This window comes from Osmerus mordax, chromosome 4 (genome assembly GCF_038355195.1).
Source record: "Osmerus mordax isolate fOsmMor3 chromosome 4, fOsmMor3.pri, whole genome shotgun sequence".
NCBI lineage: Eukaryota > Metazoa > Chordata > Actinopteri > Osmeriformes > Osmeridae > Osmerus > Osmerus mordax.
The window spans coordinates 21,944,201-21,968,945 of NC_090053.1; the positions used below are offsets into that span (position 1 = coordinate 21,944,201).

General features: G+C 49.3%; 1 protein-coding gene across 1 annotated transcript; it reads left to right on the forward strand.

The window, feature by feature from the left end:
- Window positions 1–598: 598 nt before the first annotated feature.
- LOC136942184 (neuronal acetylcholine receptor subunit alpha-7) lies at window positions 599–23,996 on the forward strand. Its single transcript, XM_067235010.1, is given in 11 exon segments — window positions 599–653; window positions 2,085–2,224; window positions 4,102–4,146; window positions 7,965–8,074; window positions 9,828–9,907; window positions 12,723–12,820; window positions 12,822–12,891; window positions 16,145–16,339; window positions 20,800–20,886; window positions 22,703–22,812; window positions 23,430–23,996. Coding segments are annotated over 11 exon segments (1,557 nt in total).
- The last annotated feature ends 749 nt before the right edge of the window (window positions 23,997–24,745 follow it).

Here is a 24,745-nt window from a genome sequence, read left to right on the forward strand (position 1 = left end):
AGCAACGGTTTTTTATACGGGGGTGCAAACATAGCTAAGAGATGTGAACAAAAAAGCAGATGATAGCCTATGTGATCTTGTATAAGGCAAGACTGCCTCTGAACAAAAAAGTGATTTCACTCCGCAGGGTATTGATAGCATGTGTATAATTATCCTTTATTAATTAAATTGAAACGCTACCATTTACAAATGTTTCATTAAAACGTGTTAGCTAATATATTAAATATGTAATTACACCGCCAGTAAGCTATCAGGTTATGCCTGTACTCGGCTGGTGGAAAGGACTTTATGAAATACTGTAGCCCATGAGCACATTTCATCTTTCACAGACATTTGAGTTTAGTGCCGCGAATCTCATTTTCATTTTTAGGGCTTCGGGGAGGAGCATGCTATTACCCTTGTGCAGCATCATAGAAGTAGGAAGAATATTCCCGTATGTCAGGACGCTTGATTAGCATTTCATCCTGAGCGCCGAGTTTAGTCTAGGATGCCCGGTTACTAACTGCTTATGCTATATTACCGGTAACTCTGTTAGGCTTGGCAAAGTAGTTTCGGAACTGTCACAGCCTGCTTTCGAAGGCATCTTGCCTGTTAGACGATGGAGGGACGGATTTTCACCCTGAATCTAGTTGTCATCTTCTGCTTGTTCCAGGGTACGTTTGCATCCGTTCTTAAACTAGAATCACTGTTTATTTGGGCAGGTGCAGCATTAACATACCTTAACAGTAGGCCACGTTACTATGTTGAGCTACTTTTAGTCCCACAGTTTTTGGCCAACGGATAATAGTCTAGCTCTAATTTTAGTGTTTTCTCCACTTGGTCCACGGCCGCGCGCAGCAAATGTTATTTTAAGTCAATTTAAATTTAAATTGTACTAAATTGGGACTAGAGAGAAAAGTTTGGCAAGGATACTAGGCTAGCCTATGCGGTGGTTCTACAATGCTTAAAATGATGTCTTCATGGACAAATAAAGTTTGACTGTATTTATAGGAAATTACATAAATGATGCGTGATGTGGATTAAGTGCGTAATGTGTTTCAGTGACATGAATTGCAACACTGTTGTGAAGCAGTGCTACTTCTATAGTTTGCGTTTGACTCGTATTGTCATACATATTTTATTTCAGAGAGATATGTCTTATTTGTTATGAGCTGTTTCTGTAAGTGGTGTAATGCGCACAAACTCTATTACTATGTGGAAGTTATGACCGTTTATTTATTTATTTTAATTGTATAAATTTATTTTTTACACCAAACTGAAACACAGTAAGTTGAGAAAAGCATAGTTAGCGTCAAATGGTGACATTGTTCATAACTTCTGGCTTAATAATAGCCCAGCAATCAATAGGAGAATGGAGGAACAATTGTTGATGACCTTAAGACATATAAGGGGGCTGTCTCTATATCACATCTGTATGTGAGGAACTGAGAGTGACTTAGTTACTTAGTGACTTCACTACTCTCCAACCCCTATCTAGCCCACCTGATTCATAGAATCATGTTTTTGACCTGTTTTTGACCTGTTTTTGACCTGTTAAATCGAGTAAGCTACAACTGGAAGGAAGGTATCCCTCCAGGAACAGGGTTGGAGACCCCTGGCTGGGGGACAGGAACCCTGTGCCCCTGCTCTCAGCACTAAATATGTTCTCTTTATGACATTGCAGACAATGATCCGGTTTGATCCTATTTCTATTTATTAATTTATTTTACAGTGATTTACTGGATGGTGTCTATATGTAATGCACTGTAGTAGTCTCTGGAGAGCTGCACAATTTAATTCTGGACGGTAATTGAGGATATAAAAGTTGTTTATTGGAGTGCATTCCTATTCAGGAATCATCAATGGGAACTCATTCATTAAGTTATTTTGAAGAAGGTTTCTGTTTATCTCTCATTGTTTGCCTTTTAGCTCCAATTTAATCAAATTGTATTTGTCCAGCCCTTTTTACAAGCAATGTCACAGAGGGCTTCACATACGCCCATGAAACTGCACCTAAACCCTCAACTGTAGAAACCTGACGAGCCAGCAAGTCTTTTGTGTTTCATCAGTGTGTGTGTAGTGACCAGGCTGTGTGTGTGTGTCAGTCACCCAGCAGGGACAGCACCAGCGGCGTCTCTACAAGGACCTGATGAGGAACTACAACCCTCTGGAGCGTCCGGTGTTCAACGACTCCCACTCTCTCATCGTGCACTTCAGCTTCAGCCTCATGCAGATCATGGACGTGGTGAGTTCGGCCGTGCACCTGCTCATTCATCATTACATTATTATCATATTCATCTGCAGTCAAATGCTCTAACCCCCAAGCTATACCCATTCATCAAAAGATGGCCCACACGTGCACACATAAAAAGCGGACAAGGTACATATCACAGTGAGTCTCCTTTCCAGAACACTGGGTTATAACCCAGACACACGTTCAGGACCTCCCTAACATCACAGCTACCAGGTGAGAATTCATCTCTCCAGCATTAGAGATGATGCATCAGGACACACACTGACACACTCCCTGAAGAGGAGCAGCTGGGAGTGTCATTAACAAGTAGGGCCACCCTGTGAGACAGCCTGTGAGACACCCTGTGAGACACCCTGTGAGACACCCTGTGAGACACCCTGTGAGACACCCTGAGACACCCTCTGAGACACCCTGAGACACCCTGTGAGACACCCTGTGAGACACCCTGTGAGACACCCTCTGAGACACCCTGAGACACCCTGTGAGACACCCTGTGAGACACCCTGTGAGACACCCTGAGACACCCTCTGAGACGCCCTGAGACACCCTGTGAGACACCCTGTGAGACACCCTGTGAGACACCCTGTGAGACAGCGTTTCTGTGTTGGTACCCACAGAGCTGCCAGGAGAGGCTGTTTACCATGCGTGTCAGATTCCCTACCCCCTGCCAGGGCACCTCCAGCAGGGGGCCCTCAGCTCTCATCTCCCCATCATTCACAGCCTGAGACACACACACACACACACACACTGCTCCCTGGGACTGTATTGATTATGCCCATAGCATATGGCATTGTGCCTTAACCGGCGTAACAGAGTGGGGAGGTGTTTTTGTCATTCACAAGAAGAGTGAATGCAGAAAACAAAGCCTGAAATGTTTATTTGCCTCAGACACTAGTTTCTTTCTTCCCAGAAGAGCTCTCATACTTGAAGACATTTTCACACACTTCAAACTCTGTTCCACTGTCAGCAGAGCTGGTTACCCTCAACTGTCACTGTCTGGCCCTGCCGTCACTGCTTTGAGGGAGCACATTCACATAGAATCTCAACACATCTTTCCACTGTTCCCTGTTGACTTGCAAAACATAAATTCTGACCCAAGTATTTTATTAAGTGCGTGTGTGGCACAAGCCAGCTCACAAACGGCAACCCAGTCAAATTGGCTCTTCATCCAGGACTTAGTATCTCCTCTCTGTCTGCAAGGCCTCTCTCTCTGCTGAGGCATTGTGGGTCCTGTAGTTCAGGGGACCTCAGCTGTGTGCTCTCAGGTACAGATGAAGGTCAGAGCGTGTCGGACAGAGCCCAGGTGGGGAGCAGCTTTAGAAGCCAAAAACACACAGACTGTCTACTTATCTACACCCTGATGACTTCATTTTGGAAATGGAGCACATTATCACTCTAGATTATACAATTTAACATGCACGATAGATCATATTCACGATTATGTAAGCAGTTAAAAAAATGTCCATGCTTTACAAAGTTAAATACAGCAAAGGGAAGCTGAATGTCTAAAAGTATGTAAAATAAGTTGAGATCTCAGAGGCTTGTGGTAAGATTTTGTGCATGAGGTAGATCTGCTGTTCCACATCTGCTGGAACATTGAGTTAGACACATGACTGAGTCTTTCTCCTGATTGTCTGGTCACTGCTTATGTACAGTACAGTACCTGTATGTAACCTCACAGGTGACCCGTCAGTCTAGCACCTGGGGCCTGTCATGACAACAGCATTAGGCTCATGAACAGGACACACAGTATACATCTACTGGACATCCAGAGACCTTTTGTGTCATAATTAATTTCCCATGTTACGTAGTAATGATAGATAGTAGACACTGATATCCTATGTGATATGTATCTGATATATTTACAGGATGAAAAGAACCAGGTCCTGACTACCAACATCTGGCTGCAGCTGGTGAGTCCTTCTAACAGTCTCTCTCTCTCTCTCTCTCTCTCTCTCTCTCTCTCTCTCTCTCTCTCTCTCTCTCTCTCTCTCTCTCTCTCTCTCTCTCTCTCTCTCTCTCTCTCTCTCTCTCTCTCTCTCTCTCTCTCTCTCTCTCTCTCTCTCTCTCTCTCTCTCTCTCTCTCTCTCTCTCTCTCTCTCTCTCTCTCTCTCTCTCTCTCTCTCTCTCTCTCTCGTGAGGCTCACTCCTTCCTTTATCGAAACTGTTTTTGTAAATACTCTGTACCGGAACAATCCTCAACTATCCACTGGAAGAAGGTGTCTGGCATGTTCAGGGTCTGCTTTGCATTTCTGATCGATGGGTCTGACCTTGCTCCACAAACGCTACGCACCTCCACGACCTTCCATGCCTGAAGGCTTCCTGTTTCATCTTCCTGCTCCTGCCCGAAACTGAGACAGGGACCGGGTCCAGCATTAAGGAAATTAAACCCTGAAAGTATGGAACAGTACAAATGGTCCAGAGTGGCCAAAGGGACAGCTTATATGGACCTGGAGAGACAGGGCGAATTAAACATCCATAATAAATGTATAGCTGAAGCCAAACAATCTTGTCCTTCTTTCAGTTTGGCTTCCATAGTGCCTAAATGGATTGGTTTCCTAATGCTGTGTATTTGACCCAGATAACTGCTGTTGGAGGAGAAACTCGAACTAGCTGGCGGAGAATAGGGACTGCAGGATTTTCCCCCGCTTCCACAAATACTCCCATTCTAGTCACTGTATCTGCAGTTAAAAGACCCTGTCAGGCTTGTCTCTGTCAATATGCCACGCTGGTGCTAACACCTGGTCTCACAGCCTTTTGAAGTGTTCAAATAACCTCCCCTTAGTATTCTGTGTGACACTCTCAGTACTGCATGGTAAGCAGCTCCTGGTGCATGTTGTGGGGAGGCAGCATGTTGTGGGGAGGCAGCATGTTGTGGAGAGGCAGCATGTTGTGGGGAGGCAGCATGTTGTGGGGAGGCAGCATGTTGTGGGGAGGCAGCATGTTGTGGGGAGGCAACATGTTGTGGGGAGGCAGCATGTTGTGGGGAGGCAGCATGTTGTGGGGAGGCAGCATGTTGTGGGGAGGCAGCATGTTGTGGGGAGGCAGCATGTTGTGGGGAAGCAGCATGTTGTGGGGAAGCAGCATGTTGTGGGGAGGCAGCATGTTGTGGGGAGGCAACATGTTGTGGGGAGGCAACATGTTGTGGGGAGGCAACATGTTGTGGGGAGGCAGCATGTTGTGGGGAGGCAGCATGTTGTGGGGAGGCAACATGTTGTGGGGAAGCAGCATGTTGTGGGGAGGCAGCATGTTGTGGGGAGGCAGCATGTTGTGGGGAGGCAGCATGTTGTGGGGAGGCAGCATGTTGTGGGGAAGCAGCATGTTGTGGGGAGGCAGCATGTTGTGGGGAGGCAGCATGTTGTGGGGAGGCAACATGTTGTGGGGAGGCAGCATGTTGTGGGGAGGCAGCATGTTGTGGGGAGGCAGCATGTTGTGGGGAGGCAGCATGTTGTGGGGAAGCAGCATGTTGTGGGGAGGCAGCATGTTGTGGGGAGGCAGCATGTTGTGGGGAGGCAGCATGTTGTGGGGAGGCAGCATGTTGTGGGGAGGCAGCATGTTGTGGGGAGGCAGCATGTTGTGGGGAGGCAGCATGTTGTGGGGAAGCAGCATGTTGTGGGGAGGCAGCATGTTGTGGGGAGGCAGCATGTTGTGGGGAGGCAGCATGTTGTGGGGAGGCAGCATGTTGTGGGGAAGCAGCATGTTGTGGGGAGGCAGCATGTTGTGGGGAGGCAGCATGTTGTGGGGAGGCAGCATGTTGTGGGGAAGCAGCATGTTGTGGGGAAGCAGGGGGAAATTTCTGGAAGCCAACGTCAGTGCCAAGAGTCCCTCTTTTGGATAGCGCTTCTTAAAGCCATTTCATACAGCAACTGGAATTTAATTAGGTTTCTTATCACTGGCCTGAACCCCTCCCCCCACCTCCGACCAATTCCCCCACTGAAAAAGTCGAGAACCGCTAATAAATCCTTCGTAATCCATTGCTAACACTTTCCCTTGGTCAGAAAGGTTGTTTTATGCTCCAGGCTTTTGCCATACCTTTTCTTACCACAAATTGTCCACAAAATTGCTTCCAGTGCGAAATAGTCTTTTTGCTTAATTTGTTTTGGAGCACTCAACAAATCACCTCTCTCGCTCTCTGTTTGGAGAAGCGATCTTCAGGGATGTTTCGGTAGCCGTCGGAGTCTGTTTGGATTGGAGATGTTTCTGTGCCCCAGAGGTACGGGTATTTTTCAAATGTCAACATGCGTAACTGTAGTTCTTTAAAGGTTTCACAGTAACAGTAAGGATATAGCTGGGGTAATGAAGAAAGCACAAAATGCCCACAAGAGGAAACAGTTATCTACAACAAAATACACATCCACACACCCACTGCAGATTTCTCTTCCTGGGTAATTTATGGTGATTATTCACTGCACAACATATTTTTGACACCACAAAAATCTGTTTGTACAGAGGAGGTGAATGGGGTTTAAAATTCTTCTCTTAAAGGTATTTGCTGGTTTCAGAATTCACCTGATGTTATTTCTGTTCCAAAGCCAGTCAGCTACAGGAATAACAATGTCCACTGCCAGAGCATAAGCTCATTTAACGACCCTTTCACTGTGTAATCCCATTTAGAGCGCTCTCCTCTCATAGACAGTCAGTTAAGCATACCTGCCCAATGTCAGAAGACAGATATGAGCCTGCGGATGATTCCAAAAGCTAATGATGTCATTAGGAAAACTGATTAGAGAGAGATAGAGACAGAGGAAGAATGAGGAGTCGTTGGGCCACATTGAGAGATGCTAGACAGGGTTTTGGGGCTCTGACAAATCAACTCAATTTGGACAGGAAGAAGGTCATGTGATGGCCTCGTCTTCTGTGAGGTCATTCAGTCAAAATAGGAGGGTGGAGTTGGATGGCTGATAGCTAACCTCTCTGAAGGTTCACAGAGAACAGAGGTAACACTATCTCTGTTTCATCCTGTTCTCCTTGTCCTACTGTCTCCATCCACTCAACAGCCTGTGGTTAATCACCAAGAGGATCATTTAGTCCCATGATTATATTAATGTCATCTATAATTACAATCATATATTTATCTGAATATCCTGTCATTTATCTCATGGTCTTTTTCAGGGTAGTAGGTCGGAGGAATCCAGGAGGAATCTTAAATCTTGAGTTTGTTATGATGAATAACAATAAACTATGAACATGAATCAGACAGGGAGGGTTTGCCTGGCCAGTGACTCACACCATTAAACACACGTTCTAGTGAGCTGAACCGTGTACCAGCCTGGATGAGTCTGATTCAGACCTGGATGAGTCTGATTCAGACCTGGATGAGTCTGATTCATTTAGTCATTTATCAGACGCTCTTATCCAGATTCAGACTGGTTCTGTCTTTTACAGTATGTCTCTGTACACTCTATCTAATCATTTGTCTATTCAGAATTAAAATAGTTCCTTTATTTATGTCAGGAAAAGGGTTCAAGGAGGTTATTTAGCTGTCTCTTTGAAGCATCTTGGGTATTTGATACCAATCAACAGCCTTTCAGTTTGCAGTAGAAGCTTTATATTTGTATTCATATTTTTTTTTCTGAGCTGTAATACAGAGACAGCTGATCAGAGTATGGGTCGGTGGTCTCTAGAGAGTAAACCTGAAGTGTGTGTGTGTGTGTGTGTGTGTGTGTGTGTGTGTGTGTGTGTGTGTGTGTGTGTGTGTGTGTGTGTGTGTGTGTGTGTGTGTGATCTCCAGTACTGGACGGACCACTACCTGCGCTGGAACGCCACAGACTACCCTGGAGTCACCAACGTCAGGTTCCCTGACAGCCAGATCTGGAGGCCCGACATCCTGCTGTACAACAGGTACCAACACGTCCTCTTACGTCTTAAAGTCCAGGAAAACTGCTGTTCATTTACAGTCCAGGAAAACTGCTGTTCATTTACAGTCCAGGAAAACTGCTGTTCATTTACAGTCCAGGAAAACTGCTGTTCATTTACAGTCCAGGAAAACTGCTGTTCATTTACAGTCCAGGAAAACTGCTGTTCATTTACAGTCCAGGAAAACTGCTGTTCATTTACAATCCAGGAAAACTGCTGTTCATTTACAGTCCTGGAAAACTGCTGTTCATTTACAGTCCAGGAAAACTGCTGTTCATTTACAGTCCAGGAAAACTGCTGTTCATTTACAGTCCAGGAAAACTGCTGTTCATTTACAGTCCAGGAAAACTGCTGTTCATTTATAGTACATGAAAACTGTTGTTCATTTATAGTACATGAAAACTACAGTTTATTTAGGATAGTTTATTAATTGACTGACCCCACTGTTCCCCACGAACGTTCTGCTACAGTAAATTCAAGCTTCCGTGTTTCCTCTTGTCACCAGACATGGCGACAGCTCTACACACATCATTAAAAAAAAGAACTTTCCATCCCTCAATGTCCTGTACTGGAGATCACACACACACACATATACATGCACACACATCCCTCAATGTCCTGTCCGTCAACACAAGCTGGTTTGCAAAGCGAAGAGGTGCAGCTCAGTTTTATTAAGGCTACCAAATGAATAAAAACTGCTTCTTTTGTAGTCAGGAATGAATTGTTCCTAGTTAAGAACACCAGGCCCCACAGGGCTGTCAGTAGGAGGTGGGCTGGAGTGCTGGAAGATCATCTGTCTTCTACGCAGCTGTAATAGAGAGCAGTGGCAGTTTCAGAAACAAAAGTTGATTTGCATTTGAAGGAAGAGACTGATCAAAGATACGCTCCAAAACCAGACAGACTTTTGACTTAATGAGCTGTTGGGTTGAAGTTGAGGCTGAAAGCTGTGCTCTTGAGTTAGTTTGAGGTTAAACTGGAGCAACTATTTGGTCACGCTTGTTTGGCAAAATAATAAGATTGTAGAGGATGAAGCCATAAAACGTTAGCAGTTCTTAATATTGTTTAGTTCTTATCATAAGTCACTTTTTGCTAAACGCAATTTTTGAGAAACAAGGGGCAGAAAAGAAGAGTAATTGTTGTGTTTATGTTTTAAATCACGCTGCATGAAAAATGTTCTTGTCATTGTTTGCTCACTGTGTGTTGCTATGGGAAGAATCCCTCAGGATTACCTATGTTAGGAGGAGCCTGAGTCTCACACAGCATTGGATTAGTATGCGTGTGTGGCTGTGGATGTGTGTGGGTGTGTATGTGGGTGTGTGTGTGTGTGGGTGTGTGTGTGGGTGTGTGTGTGTGGTCGCGTCTGCTGGTTTCATTTGTTTATGTTTGAGACTCTGAAGCGGCTGAGCCTAAATCTCACAGTCAAAAACACTGCCCATTCAGATGCTTACACAGCCTTTTCACTGACTGTCAGTCTGTGTGTGTGTTTGTGTCCCTGAGCTGCATAACAAAGTTTGTACAGTATGTCTGTGGCTGTGTGTTGATGCGTACAGCAGATGTGTGTATTGTGCTGTGTTGAGCTGTGCTGTATAACTCTGATTTACACAGCCCTTGTCATGGCAACACTAACCCAGCTCATCCAAAGGGCTTTAATGGTCTTGTTTTCTCACTAAAGATACAAGGTTAGATTTTATGAGCAGATAAAGCTGTGATGGAGGCTAACTGCTCATTGCCTCCACAGCGCTGATGAGCGGTTTGATGCTACCTTCCACACCAACGTGCTGGTGAACTCTACGGGCTACTGCCAGTACCTGCCCCCAGGTGAGACTCTGGAGCCCCACACAGTAACAACCAAGCTGCTCTCGTATTTTCAGACTTTTAAATACCTCCTAACAGTTGACCTGCTGATATTTGTTTGCTCATACTGTAACATGTGGAGGGTAAAAGTGAATATAGAGTCCAGCACTATACAGTATAATATATAGTGTAGAGTAAATATAGTATAGTATATTAGGCAGGTGTTCACCTACGTGAACTTAAGGGTTACTGCCAGTACCTGATCCTAGATACTCCAGAACTCAAGATGCTGTTTTCTTATAACTGTTATGTATAATAATCTCATCATAATTGCACTTTTACACAAAATAGTTTTATCACTCAGCTATATTGTAAAGTGTACTAGATAGGTGTCCAGTATGTTTTGAGTTTGTGACAAGATTAGAATCAAGAAAGTCAAAAGGGTCATTGAAAGTTAATGACAAGTGATGGCGCTGATGGATGAGCTGAAGTCCACAGGTGAAGTCCACAGGTGAAGTCCACAGGTGAAGTCCTCTGCCTCTGATAGGACCCTGTTTCCCTCCACCCTGTTTGCCCGCCCTCTGCACGCCCAGAGAGAGGAGGCGGTGCCTGTGATGATGAGCCTACCATAACTAATGCATCAAGTCATGCAGAGCTGATGTAGATTAGCTGCATGCTGTACATCAGCCCAGAGTACACAAGCACACACCTCACATAAACAGTTAGCTGTTTATGTGAGGCTGACACAATTATCTCGTCTCCATTTTGGATGGAGAACAGCAGAGTCCCTTATGAGCTGTAGAGTCATAGCCAGGTCAGTAAATCTGCTTTATGACCTTTAAGAATGTCATTAAGATGGGCATTGATTGATATCAGAATTTCGATCGAGGCGGTGACTGAGACGTCTAAACTGGATCTGAGGGGTAATATCTCAAGGAGCTGTGTCCTCACATCCTCCTCCCATCCCTCCTTATCTCCTCCTCCCATCCCTCCTTACCTCCTCCTCCTCCCATCCCTCCTTACCTCCTCCCATCCCTCCTTACCTCCTCCTCCTCCCATCCCTCCTTACCTCCTCCTCCTCCCATCCCTCCTTATCTCCTCCTCCTCCCATCCCTCCTTATCTCCTCCTCCTCCCATCCCTCCTTACCTCCTCCTCCTCCCATCCCTCCTACTTACCCCAGCCTTCCTCCTCCCATCCCTCCTACTTACCCCAGCCTTCCTCCTCCCTAACCTGCTACTTACCCCAGCCTTCCTCCTCCCTAACCTCCTACTTACCCCAGCCTTCCTCCTCCTCCTCCTTAACCTCCTACTTACCCCAGCCTTCCTCCTCCTTAACCTCCTACTTACCCCAGCCTTCCTCCTCCTTAACCTGCTACTTACCCCAGCCTTCCTCCTCCTTAACCTTCTACTTACCCCAGCCTTCCTCCTCCTCCTCCCTAACCTCCTACTTACCCCAGCCTTCCTCCTCCTTAACCTCCTCCTTACCCCAGCCTTCCTCCTCCTTAACCTGCTACTTACCCCAGCCTTCCTCCTCCTTAACCTGCTACTTACCCCAGCCTTCCTCCTCCTTAACCTGCTACTTACCCCAGCCTTCCTCCTCCCTAACCTCCTACTTACCCCAGCCTTCCTCCTCCTTAACCTGCTACTTACCCCAGCCTTCCTCCTCCCTAACCTCCTACTTACCCCAGCCTTCCTCCTCCCTAACCTCCTACTTACCCAAGCCTTCCTCCTCCTCCCACCCCTCCTCCTCCTCGCCGGTTTGCTAATCTGTCTTGGTGACCCAGTATTGTCCCACCTCCATGGTTCACAAGGTCAGTACCTGCCAGAGTTACAGCACCTGCCATGAGCAGGGGTTCTCCCAGGACAGCCCTCGCCTGGGCCATCGCTGCTGGCCTCTTGCTGATGAGGCCTGAACTCAAGGAGAAACACTGGACTGTTAAACATCAGGCAATAAGCAATAGCCACAAACACATTCCTGATGACAGACAGTGGACAGTGGAATATCTCTGTTTCTGCGAGGAGGAAGGGAGGAGGGTGTATGCTAAACAGAGGGATCAACCCGCTATCAGTGAGGGGCCATTCATTCAAACAGGCCATTCACAAAGGTCCAGGGAGACCTTATTGCAGGGGAAAGACATCCAACACAGAAGGAAGTGCCGCTATGAAGGAGGAGACAGGAGGAAGCGCTTTGCAGACGCTTAGTGATTGGGAACAAATTGAATTTCTCTGCTATTTATCTTACTGGAGGGACCCAGTGCATGTAAATCAAGGGGCTTGTCTCCATTCTTTCTGCTTGGGCAACTTTGGCGCCTTCTCCTCCTCCTCTACATCATCTCCTCTGGCATCTCCACAGCTGTGCTCCTCTACATCACCTCCTCTGGCATCCCCACAGCTGTGCTCCTCTACATCACCTCCTCTGGCATCCCCACAGCTGTGCTCCTCCTCTACACCACCTCCTCTGGCATCCCCACAGCTGTGCTCCTCCTCTACATCACCTCCTCTGGCATCCCCACAGCTGTGCTCCTCCTCTACATCACCTCCTCTGGCATCCCCACAGCTGTGCTCCTCCTCTACATCACCTCCTCTGGCATCCCCACAGCTGTGCTCCTCCTCTACATCACCTCCTCTGGCATCCCCACAGCTGTGCTCCTGTCCCTCTGATAATTCCACACAATCATAGGAGAAATCTTTGTATATTTGTTTGTAAAATTATTTTTCCTATTTCACAGTTTTCACCCTGCCTAAGATAAATCTGTGGCTTGGCAACCTGTTTATATAACCATCATTATTTTAAGACATTTTTTGCGCAATTGCTTACAATCCCACATCCATTGCGCAGGCATCTTCAAGAGCACATGCTACATAGACGTTCGCTGGTTTCCCTTCGATGTCCAGCGCTGTGACCTCAAGTTTGGCTCGTGGACGTATGGCGGCTGGGTCCCTGGACTTGCAGATGGTGGAGGCGGACGTGACCGGATACATCGCTAACGGAGAGTGGGACCTGGTTGGTGAGTTCCTCCCAGGAGAAGCTGCAGGGATGTGCTCCATCTAGCAGGTCTGGTCAAGAACATTCAATTGCAAGGTTTTCTTAAGATGCTTTCAGACGTACGAGTGTACAGGAGTATCAGTGCTTTAGTGTGTGAGTACCTTACATAACAACTTGTCTGCATTGAAGAAAGGTCTGCCATCACCCAGTCTCATCTCTGGCTCAGCTTGTGTCAGCTGGCTGCCAGCAGGATCAGCTTACAGCCATGGCTGAACTATTTCCAGAATGATGCTTGTTTTGATGCCTCTTAACTTGGCGGGTTGTTTGGGAGTGGAAGGAGAAAACAGCACGATTTACATAACAAACATCATATCCAACAGGGAGAGGTTTGGCCCTGCTGGGGAGAGGTTTGGCCCTGATGGGGAGAGGTTTGGCCCTGATGGGGAGAGGTTTGGCCCTGATGGGGAGAGGTTTGGCCCTGATGGGGAGAGGTTTGGCCCTGATGGGGAGAGGTTTGGCCCTGCTGGGGAGAGGTTTGGCCCTGATGGGGAGAGGTTTGGCCCTGATGGGGAGAGGTTTGGCCCTGCTGGGGAGAGGTTTGGCCCTGATGGGGAGAGGTTTGGCCCTGATGGGGAGAGGTTTGGCCCTGCTGGGGAGAGGTTTGGCCCTGATGGGGAGAGGTTTGGCCCTGATGGGGAGAGGTTTGGCCCTGATGGGAGAGGTTTGGCCCTGATGGGGAGAGGTTTGGCCCTGATGGGGAGAGGTTTGGCCCTGCTGGGGAGAGGTTTGGCCCTGATGGGGAGAGGTTTGGCCCTGCTGGGGAGAGGTTTGGCCCTGATGGGGAGAGGTTTGGCCCTGATGGGAGAGGTTTGGCCCTGATGGGGAGAGGTTTGGCCCTGATGGGAGAGGTTTGGCCCTGATGGGAGAGGTTTGGCCCTGATGGGGAGAGGTCTGCAGATGCCAGCGCTGAGCTTGTTAACCCAGAAGGGGGGAAGGAGAGCTCGAATATTCATCTCCCGGCTCGTTCTGCCCAGTCAAGCATTTGGATAATGAAATCAAGCTTGCTGAGCAATGTGATATTTGGTTTCCGAAACCTTCCCTGTTCACCTCAGCTCTGAATGTCAGTTAGCTGAATGTCGTGAGGTAGCCGTCAGCAGAGAAGCTCTCCTTCAGGGTTACATCACAATCTGACATGTAACTTTAAACAGCTACAGCTACATCTACGTCCTCTGATCGTCCTTCTCTCACAGTGACTATGTACTATGTCTCCCCCAACCCTGAGGAAAATATGATTTGTCCCCCAACAATATTTCTCTGTAAACATAAGTAAGTAATGTAAATATAAATAATATGCAGTAAAGGTGCTGATTGTAGACACAAAAACACTTATTATAAGTTTAACGTAGTCAATGTGTACATTTACATTTAGTCATTTAGCAGACGCTCTTATCCAGAGCGACTTACAGTAAGTACAGGGACATTCTCCCCGAGGCCAGTAGGGTGAAGTGCCTTGCCCAAGGACACAACATCATTCGGTTGGCATAGCCGGGAATCGAACTAGCAACCTTCTGATTACTAGACCGCACAACTATTGGTGTGTGTGTCCCTGTAGGAACTGAAAATGTCAATGTAATCCCCCCCCCCCCCCCCCCCCCCCAAGTTGATATTGGATCTTGGCCTCTCGCAGCATGTCATTAAAACACGTGTCCCTTCTTGAAAACCGGAGAGGCTGGTCCACACTCTGGTCTCTGGTTAAAGAAGTGCAGGGCCCGGTTCTGCATCCACACTCTGGTTAAAGAAGTGCAGGGCCCGGTCCTGCATCCACACTCTGGTTAAAAGAAGTGCAGGGCCCGGTCCTGCATCCACAACTCTGGTTAAAGAAGTGCAGGGGCCCGGTCCTGCATCCACACTCTGGTTAAAGAAGTGCAGGGCCCGGTTCTGCATCCACACTCTGGTTAAAGAAGTGCAGGGCCCGGTTCTGCATGCCTCGGATGGCTTCCTCTACTCCAGCCTGAAGGAGGAAGCCTGCTGCTGGTTAGTGATTGGTGCAGCCCTGGTTACAGGTCCCTGGGGATGGAGAGGGACCCCGATTTGTTAATCAGGAACGCCCTGGACAAACAGAGGGAGGGAGGAGGGCTGTAGCAGAGAGGGGGAGGAGGAGGGCTGTAGCAGAGAGGGGGAGGAGGAGGGGGAGGAGGAGGGCTGTAGCAGAGAGGGGGGAGGGGGAGGAGGAGGGCTGTAGCAGAGAGGGGGAGGAGGAGGGGCTGTAGCAGAGAGGGGGAGGAGGAGGGGGAGGAGGAGGGCTGTAGCAGAGAGGGGGAGGAGGAGGGGGAGGAGGAGAGGGCTGTAGCAGAGAGGGGGAGAGGAGGAGGGGGAGGAGAGGCTGTAGCAGAGAGGGGGAGGAGGAGGGGGAGGAGGAGGGCTGTAGCAGAGAAGGGGTGTGGAGGAGGGCTGTAGCAGAGAAGGGGTGGAGGAGGGCTGTAGCAGAGAAGGGGTGGAGGAGGGCTGTAGCAGAGATGGGGTGGGAGGAGGGCTGTAGCAGAGAGGGGGAGGAGGAGGGCTGTAGCAGAGAGGGGGGAGGAGGAGGGGGAGGAGGAGGGCTGTAGCAGAGAGGGGGTGGAGGAGGGGGAGGAGGAGGGCTGTAGCAGAGAAGGGGTGGACTAGGAGGAGGGCTGTAGCAGAAACCAGGAGAAGGAGGATGTAAGGCACTCTCTGGAGACACGCTCAGCCAATGGGGCGTAAGACTCCACTTAATTGAAAATAGCAGGAGGCATGTTGGCCATTCACCAGCCACATGCTCGATTATTCCCTTCTAACCCTTCTATGGCCTTATGTGAAACCTAAGCCAATGTTCTGAGAGAAGCAGAAAGAGCACAGCAGCAGGAGACTGAGTTAACAACACGGAATGTTTTAATCTGTTGTCTCGGTGATTAGAAGGGTGCAATAACAGTTGTCTTCACTTTCTCTGTGTATGTATAAATGTGTATGTTTGTGTGTGTGTATTTGTGTGTCTGTGTTTTGTATAAAGCTATGTACTTTACATTTGTATGTATATTCTGTTTGTGTGTATTTATACTGTATATATGTGTGTGATTGTGTGTGTGTGTATATATATATATATACTGCATACACGTGTGTGTGTGTGTGTGTGTGGTATATACATACTGTATATATGTGTGTGTGTGTGTGTGTGTGTGTGTATATACATACTGTATACATGTGTGTGTGTGTGTGTGTGTATATACATACTGTATACGTGTGTGTGTGTTCCCCAGAGGTCCCGGGGCGTAGGAGCGAGCGTTTCTACGACTGCTGCAAGGAGCCGTATCCTGACGTGACATTCACCGTGGTGATGCGGCGTCGGACGCTGTACTACGGCCTGAACCTCCTCATCCCCTGCGTGCTCATCTCCACCCTGGCCCTGCTGGTCTTCCTGCTGCCTGCTGACTCCGGGGAGAAGATCTCTCTGGGTGAGACACGCTCAGCTCTGCTCTGCTGTTTCCAGCACCAGCTGGAAACAGGAACGAGAATAGAATATCAAGCCTGACAGAAACACACCGGTGGCTGAAGACTCAGAAACACTAGGTGGCTGAAGACTGGGGAGATGGATGTAGTCTGACAGAAACACTAGGTGGCTGAAGACTGAGGAGATGGATGTAGTCTGACAGAAACACTAGGTGGCTGAAGACTGGGGAGATGGATGTAGTCTGACAGAAACACTAGGTGGCTGAAGACTGGGGAGATGGATGTAGTCCTGTCTGAATTTGTGAGGAATTCCACCACAGATACATTTAATATTTGTTAATTAATTCACGTTCGGTATGCTAAATCCAATGTTTCAGGCTGGGTAGTTGTGTTACCGTAGCTGGATCTGATCAGATTCCACCTTCCCCTTTAATCAGATGCCTCCGTAGAGGCTGAGGCTGAGGTAGAGGCTGAGGCTGAGGTAGAGGCTGAGGCTACAGTATTCACATACAGAGCTATGACAACGCTGTCCACCTGCACAGTTAAAGGGCGCATCTCATCTCAGAGGAGGAGGACATCACACAAGGCTTGATCTGAATGCACCCCGCATGTCAGAACCCCACACCAAAGATGACAGGACTGTATTGATTTAGCAGCTGATTTGTATTCAAAGCGAAGTACAGGGTAGATAATAATACATTATTAAGTCATATATACTATACACTATATACATATATACTATATACATAGTCACTCATATACACACTACATGAGTGAACGCACACTCACACAGTAAATATAACTATTTGAAACCTCTGAGGTACATGGCGCTGGTCACAAGCACAGCCCACTGGACACCCTGTGGGGTAGACCTCTTTCACTACAGCCCTGAGCTTTAGGGACACCCTGTGGGGTAGACCTCTTTCACTACAGCCTGGAGCTTTAGGGACACCCTGTGGGGTAGACCTCCTTCACTACAGCCCTGAGCTTTAGGGATACATGCACCAATACAACACAATAAGGATAATAAGGACAGCTAAACAAGCAATGTTTTTTATTATTATTACGAAAAGTGAAACGGCCGCGGGATAATGCAAAAAATATATATACATATAATAATAATACACGGTCGTGGGCCAGTCTGCGTTTCAAAGTCCTGGGCTGTTTTTCAGTCCCAGTCCAGACCTGCTGCCAACTGCAGACTTCCGCTCAGATGTAATAAGACTTTCAGACTTCGTTTGCTGCCCAGACTGAGATCCTGAGATTCTGGATAGTTTGTGGAAAAAAGGTTTTGAATGACTGATGGTGTATGACGTGTGTGTGTGTGAGTCCATGTGTGTGTGCGTGTGTGTGTGTGTGCGTGTATCTAAACTCTACAGGAAGATTTAGCTTCCTGGGTTCATGCTCCAGTAATAGAGCACTAAGGATTTAGATGTTTCATTAATATTTAATTTACATGCGGATCTTGTTAGCAATAACAATTCACCCACTTGTTTAGGAATTATTGATAATTGAGGTACTTTGATAAACAGGATTTCAGAACACTCGATATGAGGTTAGTTTAATGAGGAGGTTTAGACATCTGCTCCCTGTGTGTCCCGGACCCCAGGCTGCAGAACAGTCAGCTGGAATCGATACCTGTCTCAGGTGAAATATTCAGACGCAGGCAGGGGAGGGCTGGGAGGCTGGAGGGATAGAGGGCTGGAGGGATAGAGGGCTGGAGGGATAGAGGGCTGGAGGGATAGAGGGCTGGAGGGATAGAGGGCTGGAGGGATAGAGGACTGGAGGGATAGAGGGCTGTAGGGATAGAGGGCTGGAGGGCTGGAGGGATAGAGGGCTTGAGGGCTGGAGGGATAGAGGGCTGGAGGGCTGGAGGGATAGAGGGCTGGATGGCTGGAGGGATAGAGGGGTGGAGGGATAGAGGGCTGGAGGGCTGGAGGGATAGAGGGCTGGAGGGATAGAGGGCTGGAGGGATAGAGGGCTGGAGGGCTGGAGGGATAGAGGGCTGGAGGGATAGAGGGCTGGAGGGATAGAGGGCTGGAGGGATAGAGGGCTGGAGGGCTGGGAGGCTGGAGGGCTGGAGGGATAGAGGGCTGGAAGGATAGAGGGATAGAGGGCTGGAGGGATAGAGGGCTGGAGGGATAGAGGGCTGGAGGGATAGAGGGCTGGAGGGATAGAGGGCTGGAGGGATAGAGGGCTGGAGGGATAGAGGGCTGGGAAGCTGGAGGGCTGGAGGGATAGAGGGCTGGAGGGATAGAGGGCTGGAGGGCTGGGAGGCTGGAGGGCTGGAGGGATAAAGGGCTGGAGGGCTGGAGGGATAGAGGGCTGGAGGGATAGAGGGCTGGAGGGATAGAGGGCTGGGAGGCTGGAGGGCTGGAGGGATAGAGGGCTGGAGGGCTGGAGGGATAGAGGGCTGGAGGGATAGAGGGCTGGAGGGCTGGGAGGCTGGAGGGCTGGAGGGATAGAGGGCTGGAGGGATAGAGGGCTGGAGGGATAGAGGGCTGGAGGGCAGGAGGGATAGAGGGCTGGAGGGATAGAGGGCTGGAGGGATAGAGGGATAGAGGGCTGGAGGGATAGAGGGCTGGGAGGCTGGAGGGCTGGAGGGATAGAGGGCTGGAGGGCTGGAGGGATAGAGGGCTGGAGGGATAGAGGGCTGGAGGGCTGGGAGGCTGGAGGGCTGGAGGGATAAAGGGCTGGAGGGCTGGAGGGATAGAGGGCTGGAGGGATAGAGGGCTGGAGGGCTGGAGGGATAGAGGGCTGGAGGGCTGGAGGGATAGAGGGCTGGAGGGATAGAGGGCTGGAGGGCTGGAGGGCTTAGCTCATGACAGGAGAGCTACACGTGGACCTGGCCCAGAATACATCTGAACACTCTCCAACCTTTTGATGTTCTGGATCAAACCGGTATGTCACAAGGGTGGATTGTGTGTGAGTGTGTGTGTGGCATTGTGTGTGTGTGAGTGTGTGCTTGTATGTGTGTGTCGCATTGTGTGTGAATATGTGCGAGATTGTATGTGTATGTGGCATAGTGTGAGTGTGTCTGTCTGTGTGTGATTTTGTGTGAGTATGTGATTGTGTGTGTGTGTGTGTGTGTCATAGGCTCCACCAGTACCATAGTGGGACTTCCAGTGATATCTACTGACTCAGAGGTGTAAGCAAACAGCTGTTAATGAGAATAATGTGCTCTATCCATCTTGTTCCTTGTATTGGCCTGTTTTATTGATCGGAGGAGTTCATTAGGAAACTTTAGAGGCTGCAGCTCTGCAGACAGACTCACTGCTGGGTGAAGGACTTCCTACTTACAGACTGTTACTTAACAGTGTTATCTTTAAAACCATCTGATCCTGGGTTTAGAAGACAGAAAGAGGAGGAGAAATGTTGGATTATATGTCTCTGATTGGCTGCTTCTGAAATGCTTCAGAAACTCGTTCCCCTCTACACATCTGATTATAAAATAAAACACTTTAGTGGGGTAGTAGTTAGGGTGAGAAGCTCGGTCATCCGGGAGGGGCTCAGAGTAGAACCGCTGCTCCTCCGCGTCGAGAGGGGCCAGTTGAGGTGGCTCGGGCATCTGATAAGGATGCCTCCTGGACGCCTCCCTGGTGAGGTGTTCTGGGCACGTCCCACTGGGAAGAGGCCCTGGGGAAGACCCAGGACACGCTGGAGGGACTATGTCTCTCGGCTGGCCTGGGAACGCCTCGGGGTCCCCAGGAAGAGCTGGTGGAAGTGGCTGGGGAGAGGGAAGTCTGGGCCTCCCTGCTTAAGTTGCTGCCCCCTAGAGCCGACCCCCGGAAAAGCGGAAGATGATGGATGGATGGACTTTAGTGGGGATAATTGGACTGCATCCTTTCTAATACAGCTGGACTCCTACCATCTTCTGTCTGCTTCTGTCTCCTCGTGTTAATATTTATAGCAACAATATGAATACATAGAACAACATTTGGGAATAATTGGTGAATTATTCATACATATCTATTTTATTTTACTTACTATTATTTACTTACTATTATCAGCACATTTACGGAGTCAGCAAAGGGCATTTCACTGCGTAGTCCTTATACTGTGATGGTGACTGTGAGGGATAAAGGGCTGTGCTTGTACTGTGATGGTGACTGTGAGGGATAAAGGGCTGTGCTTGTACTGTGATGGTGACTGTGAGGGATAAAGGGCTGTCCTTGTACTGTGATGGTGACTGTGAGGGATAAAGGGCTGTGCTTGTACTGTGATGGTGACTGTGAGGGATAAAGGGCTGTGCTTGTACTGTGATGGTGACTGTGAGGGATAAAGGGCTGTGCTTGTACTGTGATGGTGACTGTGAGGGATAAAGGGCTGTGCTTGTACTGTGATGGTGACTGTGAGGGATAAAGGGCTGTGCTTGTACTGTGATGGTGACTGTGAGGGATAAAGGGCTGTGCTTGTACTGTGATGGTGACTGTGAGGGATAAAGGGCTGTGCTTGTGTCCCTCAGGGATCACGGTGCTGCTCTCTCTCACGGTCTTCATGCTGCTGGTCGCTGAAATCATGCCCGCCACATCCGACTCTGTACCCCTCATAGGTGAGTTCCCTCCTCTCCTCCTCTCCTCCTCACTCCTGCTCATCTCCTCTTCTCCTGCTCCTCCTCACTCCTCCTCCTCTCCTCCTCTCTCCTACTCACTCCTGCTCCTCCTCACTCCTCCTCCTCTCCTCCTCACTCCTGCTCCTCCTCTCCTCCTCACTCCTCCTCTCCTCCTCACTCCTGCTCCTCCTCACTCCTGCTCCTCTCCTCCTCTCTCCTCCTCACTTCTGCTCCTCCTCACTCCTCCTCCTCTCCTCCTCTCCTCCTCACTCCTGCTCCTCCTCTCCTCCTCACTCCTCCTCCTCACTCCCCCTCCTCTCCTCGCTGAAATCATGCCCGCCACATCCGACTCTGTACCCCTCATAGGTGAGTTCCCTCCTCTCCTCCTCTCCTCCTCACTCCTCCTCTCCTCCTCACTCCTGCTCCTCCTCTCCTCCTCACTCCTCCTCCTCACTCCTGCTCCTCCTCACTCCTCCTCCTCACTCCTCCTCCTCACTCCTCCTCTCCTCCTCACTCCTCCTCTCCTCCTCTCCTCCTCACTCCTCCTCCTCACTCCTGCTCCTCCTCTCCTCCTCACTCCTACTCCTCCTCCTCTCCTCCTCACTCCTCCTCTCCTCCTCTCCTCCTCACTCCTCCTCTCCTCCTCACTCGTCCTCTCCTACTCCCCCCCGCTTTCCTCCTCACTCCTCCTCATTCCTCCTCCTCTCCTCCTCCCTCCTCCTATCCTCCTCTCCTCCTCACTCCTCCTATCCTCCTCTCCTCCTCCTCACTCCTCCTCTCCTCCTCACTCCTCCTCCTCTCCTCCTCACTCCTGCTCCCACCCCTCTGCATCTGGAGAGAAAGGTGTCACATGGAAGTGTTAGTCCTGAGAAACTAGGACCGACATTAAGTGTGATTCCTCACCCATAGTCATATAAACCATTTCCCCTGGATACAAGACTTCCCCATACCAGATTTGTACAATTTAGAGTTTTTATTTTGCTCAGGGAGCGTTAGGTCTCCTGTACAGCTTTTTGCTGAGAGGGGTGCAAATACTTAACAAGATTAAACTGCAGTCTAGTAAGCAAACGGGTCAAACAGAGTTGACTGACGGACCTATTAGTCACTTAGAGGCCAGGCTCTCGGCAGCATTGCTGCGAGCTGTGTCTCTGCTGTCTCTCTCTGCTGTCTCTCTCTGCTGTCTCTCTCTGCTGCGTCTCTCTCTGCTGTGTCTCTCTGCTGTCTCTCTCTGCTGTCTCTCTCTGCTGCGTCTCTCTCTGCTGTCTCTCTCTGCTGTCTCTCTCTGCTGCGTCTCTCTCTGCTGTCTCTCTCTGCTGTTTCTCTCTGCTGTCTCTCTCTGCTGCGTCTCTCTCTGCTGTCTCTCTGCTGTCTCTCTGCTGTCTCTCTCTGCTGTCTCTCTGCTGTCTCTCTCTGCTGTCTTTCTGCTGTCTCTCTCTCTGCTGTCTCTGCTGTCTCTGCTTTCTCTCTCTGCTGGCTCTCTCTGCTGTCTCTCTGCTGTCTCTCTGCTGCGTCTCTCTGCTGTCTCTCTGCTGTCTCTATTTGCTGTCTCTCTGCTGCGTCTCTCTGCTGTCTCTCTGCTGTCTCTCTGCTGCGTCTCTCTGCTGTCTCTCTGCTGTCTCTCTGCTGTCTCTCTGCTGTGTCTCTCTGCTGTCTCTCTGCTGTCTCTCTTTGCTGTCTCTCTGCTGCGTCTCTCTGCTGTCTCTCTGCTGGCGTCACTAGCTCACATCTTCAGGTTAGAAAGAGGTTCAGAACCAGAGTGGTCCGCTCTCCCTCCCTGCGGAGGTGGAGGTGATAGCCTGTGTACTCTGTGTTTCAGCCCAGTACTTTGCCACCACCATGGTCATCGTGGGCTTGTCGGTCATCGCTACCGTCCTGGTGTTGCAGTACCACCATCACGACCCAGACGGAGGCAAAATGCCAAAGTGGGTAAGTCAGTCGGAACACCGAACGGCCAACACACAGAATCCCATTATGGAGCGACTTCCCCTGAAGGTTAACGTTTCTACATGAGAGGATCCCGTGGGGGCTAGGGGGTGTAAGCTGTCGGCCGCGAGCCGTGAGGGGAATGGAAATGTGTTTATAAGAAAGTGGGACTGCCACAGGTCAACCTTGAAGGGCACACTGTGTCAGGAGCTGAGTTATAAAAGGAAAATGGTTGAAGCTGTGATGCTTCAGGTGTGGTTCAGTCTGGTGCCACTAAGAGTTTCCTGGTTTACCACACAAGTGGTGTTCATTTTTTTAACTGCAAATAGACAAACTGTATGTACACACACTTTACTGCTTGTATCTATTCATGCATTCACACTATGCACTATTTGATACACACTCACACACACACCCAACCACACACTCACCCGACCTACCCACCCATGTGTACACCCCCCCGCGCAGCCCACATGCACCAGCCCTAACGTGAACCAGCCCTAACGTGCACCAGCCCTAACGTGCACCAGCCCTAACGTGCACCAGCCCTAACGTGCACCAGCCCTAACGTGCACCAGCCCTAACATGCACCAGCCTTAACGTGAGCTCTGCGCCTCCAGACACGCGTGGTGCTGCTGAACTGGTGCGCCTGGTTCCTGCGTATGAAGCGTCCGGGGGAGGAGCGCGTGCGTCCAGCCTGCCACAACAAGCAGCCCCGCGGCAGCCTGGCCAGCGTGGAGACCAGCCTCCACCAGGGGGCGCTCACGCCCTCCAACGGCAACATGCTCTACCTGGGCTTCCGGGGGATGGACAGCATGCACTACAGCACCTCCCCCGACGCTGGTGTGCTCTGCTCCAGTCTGGTGGGACCTGGGGAGGAGGAGGTGCTGTTGCCCAGGGCGGGGCTCTCCTCCCTGGGCAGCGCCGGGCCCGGCGGGGGCCTGTGCCCTGGAGGCTCCGGGGGGACGGACCTCACCAAGATCCTGGAGGAGGTGCGGTACATCGCCAAGCGCTTCCGGAGCCAGGATGAGGACGAGTCTCTGTGCAGCGAGTGGAAGTTTGCGGCGGCGGTGATCGACCGGCTGTGTCTCATGGCCTTCTCGGTGTTCACCATCCTGTGCACCATCGGCATCCTCATGTCTGCTCCCAACTTCGTAGAGGCCATCTCCAAAGACTTCTTCACCTGAGACCTGAGGAGCACACACACACATACAGCACATAAACACACACCCCCACACACACACGTACCCACACAGACATACACGCACGTAAGCATGCACACACAGATGCACACACATACAAACAATCACATACACATCCATACACACGCACACACACTGTCCACATAGACACACAGACATACACACATACCGTCCACATAGACACACAGACATACACACATATTTTACATACTCACTTACTACTACACACATTCAAATCAATAATATTTCAAACACACCATACTGGTCTCGTACTTATGTCAGATAAATGACACATTAATACAAATTCCATTGTACTGTATCTTCACTTCTGCTGTTATTATTGTTGCAACAGTATAATGGTTCCTATCTACAGCAATACAAGTTGTCATTCTACATGTATGTGATTCCACATGTATGTGATTCTACATGTATATCATTCTACATGTATGTCATTCCACATGTATGTCATTCTACATGTATGTGATTCGGTCTGTTTCCCTGGAGATCCTCATCTTCAGTTAAGGATGTAACATTTGGAATAGTCAGATATGTCTTTTAGATCGTATTATGATATAGATTATATATATATTGAGATACTGTGAGACTACAGAGGTCAAATGTTTGTGCCAGTAATGGTGTTGATGTGAGGGTTATTTGTAATGTAAAGTATCTAACTCTTTAAAACCGTGTCGTCTGAAGTGGTACTTTAGTTGACGTCTGTGTTTGTGCCGCCC